Source organism: Aspergillus nidulans, chromosome VII (assembly GCF_000011425.1).
Source record: "Aspergillus nidulans FGSC A4 chromosome VII".
NCBI classification, from domain to species: Eukaryota; Fungi; Ascomycota; class Eurotiomycetes; order Eurotiales; family Aspergillaceae; genus Aspergillus; species Aspergillus nidulans.
The window spans coordinates 1,809,932-1,830,723 of record NC_066263.1 but is presented as its reverse complement, the minus strand read 5'-3'; the positions used below and the strand labels follow the sequence as shown (position 1 = coordinate 1,830,723).

The following is a 20,792-nucleotide window of genomic DNA, read 5'->3' as shown; positions in this document are numbered from 1 at the left end:
TGAGCGGTTATTGACGTAGAAAAGATACCAATCTAGACATGAAATAACTCAGTAAGTAGCCTATTACTTCAGGAAGCGAGACCCTCTTCTGTTGGAAAACAAGCTACAACGCGGGTGACGTAGCATGGACAAGTAGGTCCAGGCCCACGGGCACCTGTTAATCGTCCTCGCGGGAGGCAGTTGCGTTGGAGCGCACAGCAATGGCGAGATTGGCAGGGTTTGGCGCTAAAGAAGGCAATATGTATCTCTGGTTAAATTGAAAGATGTGGTTTTGCTGGCCGAATAGACTGTCGTGTTGCCATAGGCCACGCACTCGAGGGTGTCGAGGTCCAAGATGCTGAATCCATAGTTGGTCACTTCAGAAGTCCCGAGGATGCCAGTAACCATGTAGGACTGGTTTCCAGTGGTTGTGGTGAGGAATGAGGAGATGTAGTAACCTGTCAAGGGATTTTCATTGGAAGGAGTGTTTGGGCGGTCGTTATATTGTAGGGGGCTGGGATACGAGGCTGGGTGCTTGTTAAAGTACGTCGCGAGCGGATCATGATGATTAAGGATCATGATGATTAAGAGTAACCTACATCTATCACTGCTTTGGCATTGTCGGGAACAAAGACATACCTAAAGCAGTGGGAGATGAAGTTTAGAATGGGGAGAGTGCGTAAGGCCATGGCCAGCATGAGGGGCGAGCATGCAATAACAACACAACATGTGGCCTCAGGAGTTAAAGATAGAGGCCAACACTTTATATCAAGTCTAGGCAGAGATTTTGGACTTGGATCCAGTCGGCCCTGCAAAGGCCTAGAATTGCAGAGCCTGCTATTGCTTACGGCGAATGGTGACACAACTATGGCTGCTTCTTCGTCTCCTCTCCTTACACAGAGTAAGTCAGATATATAACTGGCCCAGCACGTTATGCACGGTCAATTTTGAACCCTCCACGCACCAGTCTTTGAAATACACCGTCCGGGTCAAACTTCTCCGATACGCGCCGCAGAAATTCTAGATTTTCTAGCCCATACCCACGGAGCGGGTCCTGCGTGCGGCCCGCATAATTCAGATAGATGTACTCATTGTACGCGCCTGTAGACCGCGCGTACTCATCCAACTGTTCGCGCGCGGACTGCGCCAACTCGTACAGAAGCTCGTCATCTGCCGAGTTGTCCCAGCTGTAGTCCCAGGCAATGTCTTGTGTTGACATCTGTTAGCCTGGAATAGGATAGTAGGTCTAGAACAAGAAGGGTTTTTGACGTACTGAGCAAATTAGTTTCGAAACGCTCCAGTCCAAGCACGTCTCCACCACGCGCCTCGCTGTGCTCCCAGAATAAGGGAACCCATGGCTGGACGATAGCAAAGAGCGCGTAGTCTTTTCCCCGGGCTCGCAACTTGGCCATCTTCACTTGGTTGTTGAGGATGATGACGGCTTTTTGGATGATTTCGGCATTGTTGGAATATGTTCCAGTCTGGAGGACATTACTAGGCGTTATTAGTACTGGACCTTCTAATTCCTGTAACTGACATGAAACTTACCGATATCCGTAAGGAAACGAGTTTTCCACTGCAAGATCCAACACCGTGGCAGACCTCAAGGTGTGTGTAATGTTGGGAATCGCGTAGAATTCGCTGAACGCTTGGGGCCAGGACTGAACGGGCCTCGTGTAGGCCAGAGAGGTGAAGATCGCTGTCTGGTCTGTGGTTGAATTGTACGCAAACATTCCGACCCATGAGGCGTAGGGGTCGTTGGGTATGTTGTCAGTAAACGCTGTGCCCGCGGCAATATACTGGTCCTTGGTGGAAATATCATATAAAACAGTCCCGCCCCATATCGTACCTTCCGTTGAAAAAGCTTCCATGTCGAACAAGGTCACGATGCCAAAGTTGTTTGAGCCTCCCTTTAGAGCCCGAAAGAGGTTCGGATGGGAATCTTGGTCTACTTTTGCAACCTCACCGTCTGCTAGGACAATTTCGTATCCTTTAATGCTTAGACATGCTAGACCAACACGCGCGGCATGGAACGAATTCCTACCGCCGGTCAGGTAACCTCCCACGCCAACAGATGCTGTCCGGCCGCCGGGAACCAGGACGTTATCCCGCAAAAGGGTTTCATACACAGAACCCCAGCGCGCACCGGGTTGAATAAAGGCAGTATTGGTGCTGGAATCGTATGTGGTAGTGTTCATTCCTGACAGATCCATGGTAACGCCGGCCTCTATTGCCGACGCACCGAGTGAGGTAGTATGACCCCCGCTGCGAATGGCAAAAAAGCATGGATCTGGTTGCGAGGTTAGGGTTTGAACGGCCACCGAGACGTCTTGTGCCGAGAGCGGTAGAACAAAACAGCTTGGAGGTAGTTGCGCATTGACGCCAAAATAGGAACTAAGAGACTCGTTGTATGCTGTGCTGCCGGGGAAGGCGATTCTGTTGCCGATGCTTGTATTGAGGGCTGCACACTGCAGTAACAGTCATTATAGAGTGTATAACAGGCAAGAGCGTATCAGTCCGCGTACGCATAGTTCGGAGACCGTCGCCATTATGTCCAGGGGTGGTCTCATAGCGGGTGAAATGATGAGATGATACAGAATCAGGAGTCGACCAGAGATCACGCTTCTTTTTATGCACCGCACCACATGTCTCACTGGAATCCACCAGGGACACAAGTTCTGAGCCATGCAAGACTGTCCCACCTCAGTAGTCTCCTGATGCAAGACTGTTGTATAGAAATCACTTCGTTTGATAGACACAATAAAACCCTGTTGGCTATACCCAATATTTCCCGTTACCGCAAACAACAACACGCACGCAATGGACAAGAGAAGTTTCAAAGTGATAGTTGTCGGTGGTTCAATCGCTGGCCTGACTTTGGCGCACAGCCTCGACCTGGCCGGTATTGACTATATCGTACTCGAGAAACACTCGGATCCCCTTGCTACCGTTGGCGGATCAGTCGGTCTGCTGCCAAACGGATGGCGTATCCTGCATCAGCTGGGGCTTCGCCATCAGCTAGAGCAAGAGGCATGCCCAGTCAAGGTCGCCCATATGACGTACCCAGATGGATTCGTCTTTAGTGACAATTTCCCAGCGGCAATCCAGGAAAGGCAAGTTCCTGAAATCCAGTTTCCTATCGGTTATATGCCAGCTAACGATGAAAGATTTGGGTATTCCCTTTCCGTCCTCACTCGCCAGCAGCTCATTGAGGTGCTCTACCTCGGCCTACGTGACAAAAGCAAGATCAAGGTTGGACAGAGAGTAATAAAGATCCAGCACCATCAGAACCGCAGGGGCGTATCTGTCTTTACCGAGTCCGGACAGGAACATGTGGGGGACTTGGTTGCTGGTGCAGACGGAGTACACAGCATAACGCGATCACAGATGTGGCTCCAACTTGGTCAAAAACTTGATGCGGAGAAGGAAAGACGCCGTAGGTGGAATAGATACCCTCACCGAGTCCTACTGCTTATACCGCGACCGGAACCAGAATTAGTCGCCGAGTACAGTTGCGTCTTCGGTATCTCTTCCCCGTTGAAAGGGATACCCCCAGGAGAGCAGCTGATCGCATGCCATGACAACGCTACTGTACTTGCCTTTCCCGGCAAAGACGCACACATTGGATGGGGGCTCATCCAGAAGCTGAACAGGCCATGCAACTCTCCGGCAACAACTCAATCCTCGGACGGCGAAACAGCCCTTATTATGGCCAAGAGCGCCGCCGGCCTTGGCCTATGCAAAGATCTGAAATTCCATGACCTGTGGGTAAATACACCGAAGTACTCCTTCACAATACTGGAAGAAGGCCTGTTCCAGATTTGGCACCATGGACGAATCGTGTGTCTTGGGGACAGCGTCAGCAAGGTGGGCTACCCTCTCCGGTTCTCGCTCTCCTTCTCATCCCCAGTGATTCTTGGCCTGGTGCCCCGTCACTGACTAGTTGTTCAGATGACCCCCAACATGGCGCAGGGAGCAAATACTGCGATCGAGGGTGCTGCTGCGCTAGCAAACACGTTGCGCAGGATCAGTCAGATTGACAAACCATCCGAGGATGACATCAACCGGCTATTACAGGGGTACACCGTGCGCCAGCAGAAGCGTTTGCGGGCAGTGCACGCTATATCTCGGTCTGTCACCCGTGTCCACGCCCGACAAGGGCGGATCAAAAAGATAATAGGGCGATATGTGTATCCATACACGCCGGGCGCGGCCCTGCACACCTTCAGCCGTATTATTGCTCCTGCTCCATGCTTGGATTATGTTCCGATGCCGTTTCCGGGACCCGGTTGGACACGGGCTTTAGTGTCCGGATGGTCTCCTATCTCAGGAGTTCTGTTACTGGTGATACCAATAATTGCTCTAGTGTATGGTTACAGTGTTATAAATTTCGGCCGAGACAGCATTAATAACTAGAGAGAATGTAATTGACGGTGATGATCCTGGTGATGGTAAGCTGTCATCGAAAACATGTTTCTCCGTTCCCGTTACATGGTTCATTATTCCTATCTGGGTGCACAATTTGACTACCTCAGTCCATCCTTAGTCCTCCTTCGCGATCCCCCTCCTGCTAAGCATCTCATCCAGCCGCCAGATTAGAAGAACGGCCATTGCAGCAGGGGATATAATCACCGATATTGCGCAAACTTCTAACCCAAATCTCTGCCAATCAACGTGCTCATCACAGTCCCTAAGATACACCGCAACGGCCCACAAAAACAATGTCACACTGGCAATGAGGTAGTCCCACTGCAGAAAACTGGCCATACCCTCTTCCAGGCTCGGAAACCGCGTCACGTACCAGGGCAGGGGGGGCAGGAATACATCTGCGGGTCCCAGGTCCGCATGAAGCAGCGAGGCTAGCAGCGCACCTAGATGGGTGGTAGCTGCTATGACAAGGGCAAATATGTAAATCGTCCGACGGCTTTTCTCTTTCTCGACCTCGATTGGGAAGAGGTAGGACGCCATGAAGACCATGACGAACACCCATAACGCCCAGGGTACCATGAAGGCCACCACTACCTGCTTAAGGCCGTCTGGTATCACGGCTGGCGAAGGGAGTGCGACGAGAGCCATTCCTGTATAGACACATAGAATGAGAGATATTGTCACATGGGGAATGGGCCGGAAACCATTGGTTTTCTTGCTTGACGAGAAGGCAATTGCACAGTAGATTGGGAGAATAATGGCCTGCGAGAAATTGGTCTGAAGCAACCCAACCCATGCAAGCCTGCAATAGTCAGTGATCGTAGTAATGCACTCACATAAGGGTCTAAGGGCTGATACGCACCGCCATGTTACGCTGAGCAACGACCTCGTTCTCCTTGCTTCCAGCAAAAGCAGAAGATACGAGACACCCATCGAGGCAACAGCCGGGACCCCTAGAAGAGACAATGCCGGGTTTTCACCATTGATGACTGGCCAGAAACTGGTAACAAGTGCTTTGACGAATATATCCAGGACCGGCACACCGGTGAAGCTCTCTATCATCCTGGCATCGGCACCTGATGACCTGGACAGCTTCCCGGTAACCTCGCACTCAGTAATATGTTGGAAAAAGCCCTTTCTGATACTGGGAATCAAGATTGTGTAGATTGCAAGAAGGGATAGTATGACGAACGTGAACCTGATGAAGTTGATTGTAGATTGGTGAGACATTTTGAGTAAGATGAGCGTCGTCTGTCGCAACTGAATTGCTTCAGGACCTGGAAGTTGGAGGGAATATCACAACTAGTAAAGCAATACTCCACAATGGCGTATATTTGCCAAGAGTCTCACTGGAAAAAGGAGGGTGCATTAGACAGTCGATACTCTTCTGGATTCCGCTGTTTCGATCGTAGGGAATGTCCCAAGTGCATGCCAGTCGTGAATGCACCTCATCCATATCTTTGCATTTAAAGTTTAAAGCTTTTGAACATAATTTGGATGTGATAGAGCAAGCAATGCCATAAAACATCCGTCTTACCAGTCATTCTCGCAGTCCAACGTCCGCTGCAGTACGTTTGCTTGGCCTCGCAGTTGGATCAGAATTCACTCCAGCATACCAGTCGTCCTACAAATGTGACACTATAGCACGTACAATTGACGGTCCATGTGACGGAGATGACGGAGACGAGAAGAGAAATCTCTTGTCTCGACAATCCAGATCAGCGGCTATATCTTTGATCTTGGGCTTATGCCATTAATTGGCCCGAAATATCCACGTCACACCTCGTCGGCCTAAGGTCCGTGACAAACCTACCATCACATGGCAAATATGAGCTGCAGTATCTACTGGTCCTAGCTGTTGGCCTGAACTAGTGTGTGCAAGATAGTCAAGCACTAAATGGATGATAAATGTGGGTAGTTCCATGACTATGTCAGACCGATAGAAGGCTACCCTCACTGAGCGCTCCTGACGGACAAAGACACATTGAGCAGAATCCTGACTGCAAATATCGGCCCACCGCAATGGCATACGATAATACAGTAGTGGAACCGATTGCTATCATCGGCACTGGATGTCGACTCCCCGGCGGCTCCTCTTCGCCTTCGCGCCTGTGGACCTTGCTCAAGAACCCGCGGGTCGTGGCATCGGAAACTCCTGGCGATCGGTTCGATATCAACGCATTCTACCACGAGGATCCGGGCTATCCAGGCACGACCAATAGCAAAGAAGCGTACTATATTTCGGATGACCCCCGACCATTCGACGCGCCGTTCTTCAACATCTCCGCCACTGAAGCAGAGAGTATTGACCCACAGCAAAGACAGCTCCTTGAGACAGTATATGAGTCTCTCGAATCCGCGGGGCTCCGTCTGGATGCTCTTCAAGGTTCGTCCACGGGCATTTTCTGCGGCGTGATGAACAACGACTGGGGTGAGCTGCAGTCAGCCGACTATAAATCTCTCCCGCAATATCTGGCCACTGGAGCCGCACGGAGCATTATTGCAAATCGTATCTCATATTTCTTTGACTGGCACGGGCCCTCTGTTGTCGTTGATACTGCTTGCTCATCAAGCATGGTGGCGCTGCACCATGCAGTGACTGCGCTGCAACAGAACGAATGTACGCTAGCCTTGGCAACAGGTACCAATCTCATCCAGGCACCAAATATCTTTATCTCTACCACAAAGATCCAGATGCTTTCACCGACAGGGCGAAGCCGCATGTGGGATGCCAACGCGGATGGTTACGCGCGCGGGGAGGGGGTCATATCAATTGTTCTGAAACGATTAAGTGATGCGATCAGGGACGGGGATGACATTGAGTGTGTTATTAGGGCAACGGGCACCAACCAGGATGGACGAACAATGGGGTTGACCATGCCGTCTAGCGTCTCCCAGCTGCAGCTGATTCAAAGCACGTACGCACGCGCAGGATTAGATCCACGGCGAGTGCAGGATCGTTGCCAATATTTCGAAGCCCACGGAACAGGTACACTGGCTGGTGATCCTCAGGAGGCGGCTGCCATTCACCATGCATTCTTCGGGCCTCCTGCTAGCCCGGAAAAAAATGGCGTCTACAATGGGTGTGATGTGAGCGTGAACGGGGCCGCTAACGGGGCCTTTGCTGATGACAACGATATCCTCCTGGTTGGTTCAGTCAAAACTGTTGTCGGCCACACAGAAGGTACCGCTGGGTTGGCAGGTATTATCAAGGCGTCACTGAATTTGCAGCATGGACTGATTTCCCCCAATCTTCTTTTTGAGACGCTAAACCCAGCTCTGGAGCCGTTTGCCTCGCACCTCAAAGTCGTCACTGAACTTACACCCTGGCCTTCTCTCCCCACTGGCGCTCCAAGGCGAGTATCAGTCAATTCTTTTGGATTTGGCGGTACAAACGCCCATGCTATTCTTGAGAGTTACGATGCCAATGTGAAAGAGAGCGGTAGCACTGTTGCAGCCGGACAGTCGCTGACAGCAGCCTTGCTTCCATTTGTCTTCTCGGCGGCATCGGAGGGCTCACTTGCAGCAGTTCTAAATTCCTATGCTGGATATTTAAAGGGCAAACCCGCTCTGAACCTCGTCGACTTTGCGGTAACTCTTCTCCGGCGCCGCTCAGCTCTAAAGTTCCGCGTTAGTCTCTGGGCTTCTAGCACCGAGGAACTGATTGGCAAGATGGAAGAGGAGGCCGAGGCCATTGGCAAAAGAACGAAGACAACCAACAGCCGCCGGTGCTCTGACACGCCACGGATATTGGGAGTCTTCACTGGACAAGGTGCCCAGTGGACACAGATGGGATGGGAGCTAGTCGGGGCTTCTCCAGTCGCCCGCGCCTGGCTTGAAGAAATGCAAAACTCTCTGAATGACCTCCCGACCAAGTATCGGCCATCCTTTTCCTTGACTGGTGAATTGTCCAACTCGGTGTCCAAGATGAAAAGTGCCACCCTATCCCAGCCACTTTGTACTGCGCTCCAGATCATCATTGTCAACTTTCTGAGGGCGATAGGGGTCTCTTTCACCTCAGTAATCGGTCACTCCTCGGGCGAGATTGCTGCTGCCTATGCAGCAGGATACCTCACTGCCACAGACGCAATCCGTATTGCGTACTTGCGAGGATTTATGGCGTCAAGGGCGGGTGGGAGAAACAGTCAACCAGGTGCAATGCTCGCTGCTGGTGTATCTGCGCAAGAAGCTGCAGACATCTGCGCCAAGTCTAAAGGTACAATCACAGTTGCTGCGGAGAATGCGCCTTTTAGCGTGACTTTCTCTGGTGACGCCAATGCTATACAGTCACTGGAGAAAAAGTTAAAAGATGAAAATAAATTCTGCCGTATCCTGCAAGTTGACACAGCCTACCATTCTCACCACATGGAGCCCTGCTGCAGGCCTTACCTGGACGCGTTAGAGGAATGTAATATCAGTGTAAAGGATGCCATCAGTGGCATAACATGGTATTCGTCCGTACACCCGGGTGATTATATAGATTCGGCTTCGCTGCGTGGTGCCTATTGGATCGAGAATATGGCCATGCCCGTACTATTTTCACAAGCCGTGGCACACGCACTCGATGAGGGCGACTCTCCGCCAGATTTTGTCATTGAAGTTGGTCCACATCCAGCTCTTAAAGGTCCAGTGCAACAGAATATTGCGGAATTCTTCCCGGCGGCATCAAACGTGACCTATCTTGCACCGTGCATCCGCGGCTCGAGCAGTATCGCCTCTCTAAGCAATGTAATTGGAAGTCTATGGGAGACCATAGGAGCTGGAGCAATTGACACCACAAGATATCTCCGTCTATTCGGCTTGGGACAGGCAAAGTTCATCAAAGACTTTCCCACCTACCCATTCGATCACAGCAGATCCTACCTTGCTCAATCTCGCATGATCAAGAACCACCTGCACAAGCGCAGTGTGCCCCATCCCCTTCTAGGGAGCTTGGAACCGGAGAGTGCCGATGGAGAGTGGCGCTGGCGGCATTACATCCGGCAGAAGGACCTTGACTGGCTTAACGGACACTGTATACAAGCACAACCCGTGTTTCCTGCAACTGGGTACATTGTCATGGCGCTGGAGGCTGCATCTTCACTCAGCAGCAGGTCCATTCAATCCATACAACTTGGCGATGTCGCTATCCACCAGGCTATCACCCTACCGGAAAATGAAGCAGAGGGCGTGGAGACCTTGTTCAGATTCAACAGAATGGAGACCACTGACGAAATGACTTCTGGGACCTTTCACATACACGCCAGTACAGGGGACGCGTTCCAACTTCGTGCGTCCGGGCAAATGATTATTTCCTGGGGAGCGCCGAACCCCGACCTTTTGGCACAGTCTAGTGGGTCAGGAAGTGCTGGTATGAGTGCCGTTGATGTCGATGAGCTGTATGCATTTTTGGCCAAAGTAGGATACGGATATAGCGGCGTCTTCCGCGGCATCCGCTCGTTGTATCGGCAGAAGGACGCTTCCCATGGTGAGATACAAGACGTCCTTCCTGATGGTAAGCCATGCCGTTTTCTGCTGCACCCTGCACTCCTCGATTGCACTTTGCAGACAATGCTTGGCGCTATTGGAGCTCCCGATGATGGCGAGCTCTACACCTTGCTCGTGCCCACTCGCATCAAGTCAGTGATAGTGAATTCTGCCTTGTGTAGAAACCCAACCGGGGAAACATTTCTCTCCAACGCCAACGTGACCCAGATTGATGCAGATGGCATATCCGGGGATGTGAGTTTGTTCACGCACAACAATGAGGGTATAGTCCAAATGGAGGGCGTTGAGATTGCCCCCCTCGTCCAGCCACCAACAGAGCGGGTAGTTTTCTCCAAGCTCGCATGGGGTCCATTGAACCCAGGGCACGGGTCCTTTGCAGATCCTGTCGACTTTTCCACCCATGCACTGACCATGGAACATGTTGCATTGCTATATATAAAGCTGGTAAACTCCCAACTCACCGACGATGAACGACGCAACCTAGCTCAAGACCACCATCGCTCCCGGCTGGCAGCCTGGATTGACCGGACCTTGACCAAGACCTCCGCGGGAGAGCATCCGATCCTGCACAAGGACTGGATGAACGGAACCCAGGCGGACCTGGACACTTTGTTAGCAGAGGCGTCCGGCTCCGTCATGGCTGAGATTGCCAATGTGGTGGGGACGACGCTGCGGCGGTTCTTCCGCGGCGAAGCTTCTATTTTAGAGGAAGTGCGCAAAAACGACGTCCTCACCCGGTTCTACAGACACGATGTAGAGACTGAGATGATGAACGAGCGGCTGGGACGTATCGTGGGCCAGCTGGCGTTCAGATACCCTCGCATGAAAATCCTGGAGATCGGTGCGGGCACGGGTTCGGCAACGCATTCAATTCTAGAGAATATCGGGCGCTCATATCACTCGTATACATTCACTGATATCTCAGTGGGGTTCTTTGAGGAGGCTCGCTCTGCGTTTGCCGCACATGAAGATCGGTTTCTCTTCGCGCCCTTGAATGTGGAGATTGATCCTGCTCATCAAAACTTCGAAGCACATAGCTACGACCTGATCGTTGCAGCCAACTGCCTGCATGCCACGCGGTCAATGGTCGAGACCATGGCCCATGTCCGCAGCTTGCTCAAGCCGGGCGGATACTTAGTGATGCTGGAAATCACCAACCTCGATGCTATCCGGGCAACCTTCCTAATGGGTGGGTTCGAAGGCTGGTGGGCTGGCGAGAAAGATGGGCGCATCTGGGGTCCAATGCTGGACGTTCTGACTTGGGAACAGCTTCTGCGTGACTCGGGCTTCGGCGGTATTGATTTACGTGTTGGCCTTGGGGACCCAAAATTGTGCCTGTATGAAGTCCTGGTCGCGCAAGCGGTAAATGATCAGGTCAATCTGCTTCGTGAGCCATTGTCGGCCCAGGCAGAAACACACACGCAGCAGCAGTGGGGAGACCTCTTGATTCTGGGTGGTTCAACAGCAAAGACCTCAGCGCTTGTAAAAGAGCTGGGTCAGATGCTGAAGGCTCGCTTTCATCTAGTTCTTGTCGCACCGACCCTTGAGTCTCTCTCCCTGACCGGTTGCTCTCAGCTATCCGTATTATGCCTTACAGACATGGATAGCCCATGCTTCCGAGGCCTCACCGAACAGCGTCTTCAAGCACTCCAGATGCTGATCTCAGTCACCCACAAACTGCTTTGGGTCACTGCTGGACCCGAGAGTGACTGCCTCGACCTAGGCCTGACCAAGGGCTGGCTGAGGTCTCTCGCGTACGAGCGCAGAGAATCCTTACACCAGTACCTGAATGTTGAGAATGCAGACGCTGTTACTGCAGAGCTCCTTGCCACAACACTGATGCGCCTTGTTTATACAGAAAGTGGCAACGACTACATGCTGTCAAGACTCGTACACGCAACCGAACATGAGATGTATTTCCGAAATGGAAGGATGGATATCTGCCGTCTGCAGTACGAGAATGACATGAATCAGCGGTACCTCTCCGCACGGCAATGGCTATCGAAACAGGTGAGAGCGACGGACGAAATATCGGTTGTGCCAGTGGGTAAGAACAGATACAAGCTGCGTGTTGGTACAGGTGAAAGGCAGCTTCTGCGCTGCCAGAGCGTGGATGGTGTCCGCATCCACGTCCAGTATTCAACGGTCAGCGCAGTACCCGTAGGCGATGGGTTTCTGCACCTGGTTTTGGGGGAGGATAAATCCACCGGGGCGAGACTGATTGCCCTAACCGAACGATATGAGAACACCATCGAGTGTCCGGAAAGCTGGACCTTCAAAGTGCGGCATGAGATTCTGGCTGGAAAAGAAGCCCTATTTCTTGGGATACTCGCAGGCGTCCTGTTGGCCGCCTACCTTGTCGACAAGACTCCTCCTCATTCTACTTTGTTTGTCCACAAAGCTGGCCCTGCGCTTTGCAACGCCATCTGGACCCGGGCACTGGGCAAGAATGTGAATCCGTTCTTTACTACAGATACCCCGACTTCCAAGACGCAGAATACAACTTTCGTCCATCCAAGGGTTTCAACCCGCAGGTTAAAGGAGCTCCTGCCGCGCAACATCGCCGTTGCCGCTGCTCTTGATGGAAATACAACCGATGGGGTCAGTTCCAGAGTGAAGGGCCTGCTGTCCCTGCCCGTAAGAGTAGAGACCTTGGAAACACTCTATCGTTCCTCGCCTCTACGTCCAGTATGCGGCGACACTGAAATCCACGACCTGCTTCAGAGTTCGTGTTTACTGGCGACTCGACTGTCCGACATGGATCAGCAGGTCACAGTTGTAGGTATTGACACCGTCGCCAATCAGGACGTTCAACCGGACCATATTTTGAACTGGAATCCATCTTCCCCTTTTGAAGCTCAGGTCAAACCGGTCACTTCACTTGTCACATTATCTGCAAGCAAAACGTATATACTGGCCGGGATGACGGGAGACCTTGGACAGTCCATCTGCGAGTGGATGGTGAGCAAAGGCGCTCGACATGTCGTTCTAGCGAGTAGGACGCCAAAGGTCGCTCCGGACTGGATCCGGACCATGGCTAGAAAAAGCGCGCGAGTGTTATCACTGCCCATGCAAGTCCTCCGTATTGTCTCAAGCATGCGCACAGTTTTAATGTGGTTTTTAGGGACCTCGCAGACCGTGAATCCGTCATCAGCGTCTACCGCACTATCCAGCAGCAGCAATTCCCCGCCGTAGGAGGCGTGGTAAACGGAGCCCTCGTCCTCGAAGATCGTCTTTTTGAGCAGATGACTCTAGATGTAATGCAGTCGACCTTTGCGGCCAAAGTCCAAGGAAGCATGCTGCTGGACGAACTCTCTGGCCCCGACGTCGACCTTGATTTCTTTATCCTCTTCGGCTCCATCACGGGCGTCGTCGGTAACTTCAAACAAACCGCGTACTCGGCGGCAACAGGATTTCAATCCTCGCTAATCCACGCTCGTCGCGCCCGTGGCCTCGTCGGGAGCATCATCCATCCAGGTCTCATCAGCGGCGTTGGCTACATAACACGGAAGGGAAGCCGGTGGGTTCAACATGTCCGCAAGACGACAGGCTCTCTCCTTCTCTCCGAGAGAGATATTGATAAGCTCTTCGCCGAGGCAATCCTTGCTGGACGGCCTGAGTGCGACTCGGATCCTGAGATAGTTATCGGGTTACCGCTCATCGATCTTGAACAGCATCCGGATATCTTCTGGAGCTCCAATCCGCTGACCTGGGATTTTATTGATTACAGCATCAAATCAACATCACAACTAGGAGGTACCTTGCATTCGCGAGGCTCACTCAAAGCGGTCCTCCAGTCCGACTCAATCTCCTCTATCGAGGACATTACGCCGATCGTCTCAGAAGCCCTGATCGCCAAGGTCCGTAGCAAGTTCAGCGTATCGGCTAATACGATAGTCAGCCCCTCGACGCAACTTACAGACTTAGGGGTCGACTCACTCGTAGCGGTCGATATCAGGACATGGTTTGCAACGGAGTTGGCGGTGGATATACCTCTGCTTCAAATCCTGGGTGGAGCGTCGATCGAAGAATTAACAGCTACAGCTGTGGCTAAGCTTCCAGCGGGTGTGTTTCCGCGAGTCCAAGTATTGAGGGATGCAGAGACGCAATGATTCGCTTTTTCACTCTAAGGTAATGGGAAATGGGGAGTTCTGAAAGGGACGGAAATATAAATCGAACGGTGGAATGTTGATAGAAATAATGGAGATGTATAATTTCTAATATGGCGGGACTGGTGGTAAAGACGCTGACTTCTGGGCTCTCCTCGCCAGGTTTCGGTATCATCATGATATAGGAGACATTCCTAGCCATATTGTGTTGTTTAATTCTTATTATATAATTCAATGATAGGTGTAGACCTAATTGACGATGATTCTGTACTGGGCACTGTATAAACATTCATCGAGTCTCTCTTTCGACATCAGGAAGTCGTTGAGTGTCCACCTAACTGCAGATATGTCAGTTGGATACTTCCTGATAATATATCGCTCGACTTGACTAGAAGGGCTGTTGCGTTAGTGAGTGGCTCAATGGCGTAGCTGCATGAAATTGCCGATATGCTTTGGGTGCTCTAAGTCTAGACTCCATATAATTTAGAGCTGCTTCCTCACATCTTACCAGAGGCATCGAATACAATTCATCTCTTAATAGACTGCAGATCATGCAGAGCCCCAGTTCAGGTTGATACCCTACAGGGATTATCTGTACGAAGTCTATTATGCCTATATAGAGACTTCTCTGCCTCAGATCTGCTTGAAAGCCTAGTAGAGATACCGAGAAGAAGTTAAGCAGACCTACAAGCCAGCTAGAAATGATTTCAGTTGTTAATTATTAAGAATACAGTGAGATGGCAGGCGATTGGAACTAGTATCCCACGCCCTGTTTGAGCAAGGGGCTATGAGCCATGTCCAAGGTTATCATGAAAATAGATCTTGTATCCATACAAGAGGCAACCATGTCTAACAACTATCTTCCCAGGTTAAACTAGACAATGATATTATCTTAAAACTTGTCAGATGGTTATGAGCTGTTCCATCCCCATTGGCCTACTATTCCCGCTGACAGTTTATTCGAGAAGCAAAGTCTAGATTAAACCCAAGTTTTTTTTTAACCCGCGAGGCTTGCCCTTTCCAAGGGCCCTTTCCAAGCAATTGCCAGCATTCCCAAAGCAAGGTTGTTCAAAGCCGATGCCGGAAAAGTAAATGCCGGAGTCAAGGTGGAAAGTGGCTGCGGCAGCAAAACTAGAGTAGCTGCCGATCATATTCGACAGGCAAACTAGTAGGAGAGCAAGAGCCAAGATTAATAGAGCAGGCATCTGGAGCTCAACCTTTAAGAAGCTCTCAGTTGCTGTCGACAGCAGCAGAGCTGTTGCATGGCTAATCCTTGGCATATACTGGGGCCAGGCCGGAGACGTCTGAACCAGCATTAGAGCCATGAGGTATAGCAAATGACAACCCTAGGTGCAATCGAATAGGAACGAGAAATATAGTGCAACTGTCCGATGTTGGTTGTAAGGCGCTCCCGTCTTGGTTGCATGAAGATATCGTACCTTGTTACTAGTATCTATCAGGGCCATTAAAGCCTACTCTTCCCAGCCCCTCTAGGTAAAATATAAAGACACTCCGCCTCGGCTAGAACCTTTCCATCCTCACCCTTGATATTCCCCACGATCTTCCACTTTCTCTCCTCTTTGGCCTCCACAATCCTGCCCGAAACCACCACCGTTCCCGGCGTCATCACCGGCCTAACAAACCTGGTATTCAAATACGCTGTGACCGGGCCCTCCATACCTGGCTCTCCACCAGCCCGACTCATACTCAGTATCAGACCCATGAACTCGTCCAACAATGTCGCTACGATGCCGCCATGCAGAATCCCGGGGTAACCATTGAGATCAGAACCAAGGGTGCAGAAGATGCGAACTTCGTTCGTCGGTATGGCGTTCCGGTATAGAGGCGTGGCGTTTGATGATAAAATGCGGTATTGGAGGAGGCATGAGGAGATGGTAGAGCGGGAGTTGAGCGTTGTAGAGAAGAGGCTGTCTTCTGTGCTGGCTTTGATCTTTCGAGAGGGAATTGGGTGGGTAACGAAGGTGGGATCGTTCAGGAGGTCGGATACCCAAGGTATTGATCGGAAGTGGGTGATATCGTCTGCCATTGTCATGCGAACTGATGGGATGCGAATGGTGTTGTTGCCTGGCACAAGTTGGCTATGTGAGAATTGGGGTAAATAAGCTCGCACTCTGGGGAGCCGAGGCACCATGGGGGAGTAGGCACCCGCGCCGATCTTCTCCGCATCTTTTCTCTATCTACTTTTCTCCATCTACCAGTATTGTATATAATTTATTAATCGTTTCTGTCTTACAGATCACGAAATGAAAGTAGTGATCTCCAGTTTTGGGTTTCTGAATGCACATCTGTAGACTTTTCCCGTATCCGCCCGCCAACAACCCAGCTTCTACCGCTATGAACATAGGCAAGAGCTGCTACATACTCCATTCCATACTCTAGGATATAGTTAGATTCCACCGCTAATAGTTGAACTCCTGCCCAACCAGCTTCTCGCTCAACTTCCACAGTCTTTCAGCTTCCACCTTGTCCGTACCCCATGGCTTGACCGTGTCCGTCCAAGGGTCAGCCACATGGCAGTCCTGCAGATATGCCCCGTTACTTTCTATCAACGAGGAGCTCGTCAGCACAACACCATATACGGTTTAGAAGAAAGAAACATTTACCTTTTAGGCCAGGATAAAATGCAGCATATACCGTGGTCGCAGCTCCTTGCTGTCTCGTCTTCACTTTGAAATCGCGCCAGCCCTCTGCATTTCCGAGCATCCTGTCAAGAGCTTCTATGGTACCGATCAGCAATCGAACGCCAGCAGAGCACCATGTTATTTGCGATGCGTACTCAATGCAGCAAGATCTTCATCCATATTATCAAGTCCACCTGAGATGGAAGTACTAATGATGACACCGGGGTGCAGACTAAACGCCAGAAGCCCCCTAGATCCTAGTTTCTCCGCCAACGAGACAGCCATCAGCATATTAGCAGTCTTGGACTGTCCGTACGCAAGCCATTTGTTATAGATCTCTCCTTCCTATACTATCTGTTAGCATCTATTTGCTCCATTGTGCTCGGAATAGCAGGCTTCTTACCTGAAAATTATAATCCGCCCACCTGATTGGACTTAATCTATGCCCATCACTACTAACATTAACAACCCGCGGTGTGTCCGACTTCAGAATCTTTCCAATGATCAGATTCGTGAGGAGGAAGTGTCCGAGATGGTTTGTCGTAAATTGGCTCTCGACGCCCTCTGGGCTGAGAGCGAACTTCGTGCCCATGATGCCTGCATTGTTGACGAGTACATCAATTCGCGGGACATCTTCCCAGCTAGCCAACTCCCTCGCAGCTTCTCGTACACTAGCCAGAGAGCCCAAATCAAGATGCAGCAAGCGCACTTTGACAACCGGCTGTGCCTGGGCAATTGCACCGGCCGTTTGCTGCAGCTTTGTCGTGCTGCGTCCAGCGAGGATGATTAGGGCTGGCAGGCCGCGCGCAATTGATTCCACGAACATCGCGCCAATGCTGGCTGGTGAGGGCCCAGTTGTGAGGACCACTTTCCCCTTTATATCAGCAGACAGATGGTCCGCAAGCTCGGAAGCTGTTGTGGTTGCGTCGTACGATGTTGCCATATTTCTTGGTTGCCGGCTCAGCGGCTCTCTAACCATTCTCTTGTGTATGGTGTGAGGGAAAATGCCGACCTTGGTACCTAGTGAAGAGGGACTGAAATGAATTGTTTGATTGCGTTCTCATATGGTATACCAGTCAGTTCCGCTATATCTACTATAGCCTCGTTCTGAGCTGACATCACCACTAGGCCGCTATTGCTGACTGTCAGCGTTAGCAGCGCCTTATCTCCGACTTGATATGTTTCGTCGAAAAAAAAAAAAGAAAGAAAGAAAGAGGAAAACCTGCCAATGCTTCAAAATTGAGTGCGAATCCTCAAAGCTTGACGGCAGAAGAAGAGCTGTCGTGGAGGAGCTGGAATTGCCCACTTCTTCTCTCCACGATGTATTCCAGATAACGCTGTGTGTCGTCTGTGGACTTACCATCTACGTTAAAGCCCTTAAAGCTATGCCGTAGATGCACCAGTATAAGCACATACGATCTAAGCTGTATACTTTCTGGTGCATTTATCTCTCCAGCTCATGTTCCCAGTTCGCCCGGGTCCTTCCGCATGCGGGTGTTCCTCCATATCATCCTCATTCCAGGTAAGTAGTGCGCGCCATTCCTAACTTTGCTGTCTTTCAATCCAACCTACCAACATTTAGTACGGTAGCATTACTAGACTTCCCCAGTGACGCTTTTCAGGATTTCTGGCACAATAACTCCGGCATCTCCTTGGAAGAACCAATCCTTTGACGTAAACGTTCCCTTACCCATGTCATTAGGGTCCATATTAACGACAGCTACCCTCGCCCCTTTGGCTCTCGCCTGCTCAGCATACCCGGCCGCAGGCCAAACCCTCGAGCTTGTTCCAATGACAAGCATCAGATCGATCTTTCCCTCATTCATCCAATTGTCCACAAGGTCTAGCGTTTGTACGGGTAGGGACTCGCCGAACCAGACAACGCCTGGTCGCAGTAGACCCTCTTTGCATTCTGGACAGCGTGGGAGAGCGTCGCGGCTCACGGGGTTGAGCGGGATGCGTGCGTCGGAGATATCTAGTTCCGCTTCTTCTTCGTTCTCTGGTTTTTGTTGTTGTTTCAAAGCGCTGGCTAGTGACTCTGACGCCTTCTCGCCGGATTTGTCGTCTGTGAACGGTCGCGGTTCAGGGATGTTCTTCGGTATCGCAAGTGCGGGGACAATCGGGTCCGTAAAGTCGTTCTCACGGACATATTTGCAGTAGAACGATGTACATTTGACCGTGAACAGGTTCCCATGCAGAAGGTGAAGTTGTTCAGGGGGATGATTCGCTCGTTGCGACAAACCTTATGCAACAGAAGCCCATTAGCAACCTCACAATATTCGAGTATTGAGGCAGCCATACCATCAACATTTTGACTCAACGTGATGAACTCTCTCTTTCTCCTTGCTAGCTCTGCAAGGGCGTAATGCGCTTTATTTGGTTTGGCCTTCAGTGCCATATGTCGCCTATAACTGTAAAATTGCCAAACCAGGTCCGGGTTCGCCTCGAAGGCTTCCGGAGTTGCTAGCTCTGTTGCATCGTAGGAGCGCCAGAGCCCGCCGGCGCCGCGGAATGTGGGGAGGCCAGAGGAAGCGGAGAGACCGGCTCCCAGCAAGGCCATTATCCGTTTGCTCCCTTTGAGATACTCTTGAAAGGATTTGATGTCGTTAGAGACCATGGTGAGCAGAAAACGGGTGAGTAGGAGGTGGTGAAGTAGTGCGGGGTGGTGGGGGATGAGGTATCAGTGTTTGGCTAGAAGGACGGGATCTTTATATATCAACGATTGCTTGGATGCCTTCAAGAGGTTGGAGCTCGGTCTGGAGTGAGTTTAAGGTTACAGATGAGAAGTTGAAATTATGATGGATGTTAAGACGCGTGAGAAGGCCTGCTATGACGCGGGGTTGGGTACTGCGGAGTCGTCTAACAGGATCAAGAACGCCTCCACTTTTTGTGTCAAAATGCACTTCCGAAGTATATCATGGCGGTTATATAACGTCAACTGTGCTTGTAATACTAATCGGTTATCGTCGTAATACCTTAGGTATAGTTCAGCCGGCGTGGCTAGTATTCTACCATTTCGGGGCCATTCAAAAAAAAAAAAATTTTATATATATTTTCATGTAGAGGACGATCCCGTGCCAGAAGGTAAAAAGAAAACCAAGAAAGGCACTAGCTTCAGAAAGCCTTGACATTTAGAGCGTACTTATAAGTTTTGTGAAGACATGTAAAATCCCTACATTTATTTCTTAATGCTGTTCCTCCTTCGGAAGAGTAATGCCCACCGCAGTTGTCGCATAATCACGGTTTTTCTCGTTCGTTTTAGCAACATACGAGGTGATGTATCCCGGAATCTCTTCCACCTTATTAGAAACACTCGGTATCGGTTCACCAAATGTCTCGTAAACGGGAACTACGCCTGTCCAGACACGCTCAGTGACTTCTGTGTTGTCCGTATCCTTCCTCTCATCGGAAACACCACCATCACGGATCTTGCCACTGCCATCGACGATTCGGACCTTTAGTATTACAGTCGAGGACATTTCAGCCTTGTCAGGTGGGATACGAGAGTGCTTCCAACGGTCCGGAAGCACAGAGTTGGTTATAAGTTCCATTGCCCACAGTTTCTCAGCTTCATCCGTCACAAGCTTTGCGTAGCCGTGGAGGATGGCAGATCGGTAGTTGTAGCTGTGGGAGTTCGGAGTGAGCGATAAGACTAATCCGTCCACTTTGCTTGCAGCGACACAAACGGGCAGTCCTTCATCCTCGGAGGCGCGTGCCAAATTCATAATGCGTGAGCTAACATAGCCATGAAGATAGCAGTCAAGAGGCTCATCGATACTAGCGGAAGGATAGTCGAATGATGCCATCTGCCCTATCATGGGTAGAATGGCGGGAAACGGGTCAGAAGGCCCAGGATTGAAGGAGACATGGAGGACCTGGCTAGAGTTTATGATGGAGTGGATTGCGCCGAGATCATAGGTTGCTAAGAACTGTTAGAGATCGAACTGGTTATATCTGGATATGCTGATCTCACCTCTGTGCTTGTAGCGGTTGACTGTGTTCGAGTCCCGCTTGGGATAGACCAGCGTCTTGCCCATCGTTTGAGAAAAATTATGATTCTTTAGGTTTCTGACTGGCAGCCTTGGGAATTGAGGGGAGTTACTTATATAACTGGGATTCAACATTGAGATGAAGGAAGGATTCCAAT

General features: G+C 50.8%; 7 protein-coding genes across 7 annotated transcripts, besides 1 other annotated feature; 2 read left to right on the top strand and 5 right to left on the bottom strand.

Annotated features, from left to right (window-relative positions):
* Window positions 1-20,792: part of a sequence feature (contig 1.28 1..98898(1)) that runs on past both edges of the window.
* On the bottom strand, window positions 911-2,528 carry ANIA_01787 (FAD-binding oxidoreductase; the record flags this gene model as incomplete). The annotated part of the gene is made up of 4 exons (XM_654299.2): window positions 911-1,185; window positions 1,253-1,473; window positions 1,528-2,447; window positions 2,505-2,528. The coding sequence occupies 4 exons, from the start codon at window positions 2,526-2,528 to the stop codon at window positions 911-913; spliced, it is 1,440 nt and encodes a 479-aa protein (XP_659391.2).
* Window positions 2,800-4,395, top strand: ANIA_01786 (FAD-dependent oxidoreductase; the record flags this gene model as incomplete). Its single annotated transcript, XM_654298.1, has 3 exons — window positions 2,800-3,415; window positions 3,473-3,819; window positions 3,931-4,395. The coding sequence occupies 3 exons, from the start codon at window positions 2,800-2,802 to the stop codon at window positions 4,393-4,395; spliced, it is 1,428 nt and encodes a 475-aa protein (XP_659390.1).
* On the bottom strand, window positions 4,522-5,637 carry ANIA_01785 (uncharacterized protein; the record flags this gene model as incomplete). The annotated part of the gene is made up of 2 exons (XM_654297.1): window positions 4,522-5,209; window positions 5,270-5,637. 2 exons carry the CDS (start codon window positions 5,635-5,637, stop codon window positions 4,522-4,524), a joined length of 1,056 nt encoding a protein of 351 aa, XP_659389.1.
* Window positions 6,430-14,288, top strand: pyr2 (non-reducing polyketide synthase pyr2; the record flags this gene model as incomplete). The annotated part of the gene is made up of 3 exons (XM_654296.1): window positions 6,430-13,007; window positions 13,049-13,959; window positions 14,245-14,288. 3 exons carry the CDS (start codon window positions 6,430-6,432, stop codon window positions 14,286-14,288), a joined length of 7,533 nt encoding a protein of 2,510 aa, XP_659388.1.
* ANIA_01783 (uncharacterized protein) lies at window positions 14,978-17,588 on the bottom strand (the record flags this gene model as incomplete). Its single annotated transcript, XM_654295.1, has 10 exons — window positions 14,978-15,307; window positions 15,443-15,456; window positions 15,546-16,102; window positions 16,206-16,215; window positions 16,258-16,356; window positions 16,387-16,399; window positions 16,448-16,566; window positions 16,628-16,741; window positions 16,801-16,990; window positions 17,049-17,588. 10 exons carry the CDS (start codon window positions 17,586-17,588, stop codon window positions 14,978-14,980), a joined length of 1,986 nt encoding a protein of 661 aa, XP_659387.1.
* Window positions 18,241-19,262, bottom strand: ANIA_01782 (SIR2 family NAD-dependent protein deacylase; the record flags this gene model as incomplete). Its single annotated transcript, XM_654294.1, has 2 exons — window positions 18,241-18,887; window positions 18,947-19,262. The coding sequence occupies 2 exons, from the start codon at window positions 19,260-19,262 to the stop codon at window positions 18,241-18,243; spliced, it is 963 nt and encodes a 320-aa protein (XP_659386.1).
* On the bottom strand, window positions 19,831-20,682 carry ANIA_01781 (pyridoxamine 5'-phosphate oxidase family protein; the record flags this gene model as incomplete). The annotated part of the gene is made up of 2 exons (XM_654293.1): window positions 19,831-20,567; window positions 20,619-20,682. 2 exons carry the CDS (start codon window positions 20,680-20,682, stop codon window positions 19,831-19,833), a joined length of 801 nt encoding a protein of 266 aa, XP_659385.1.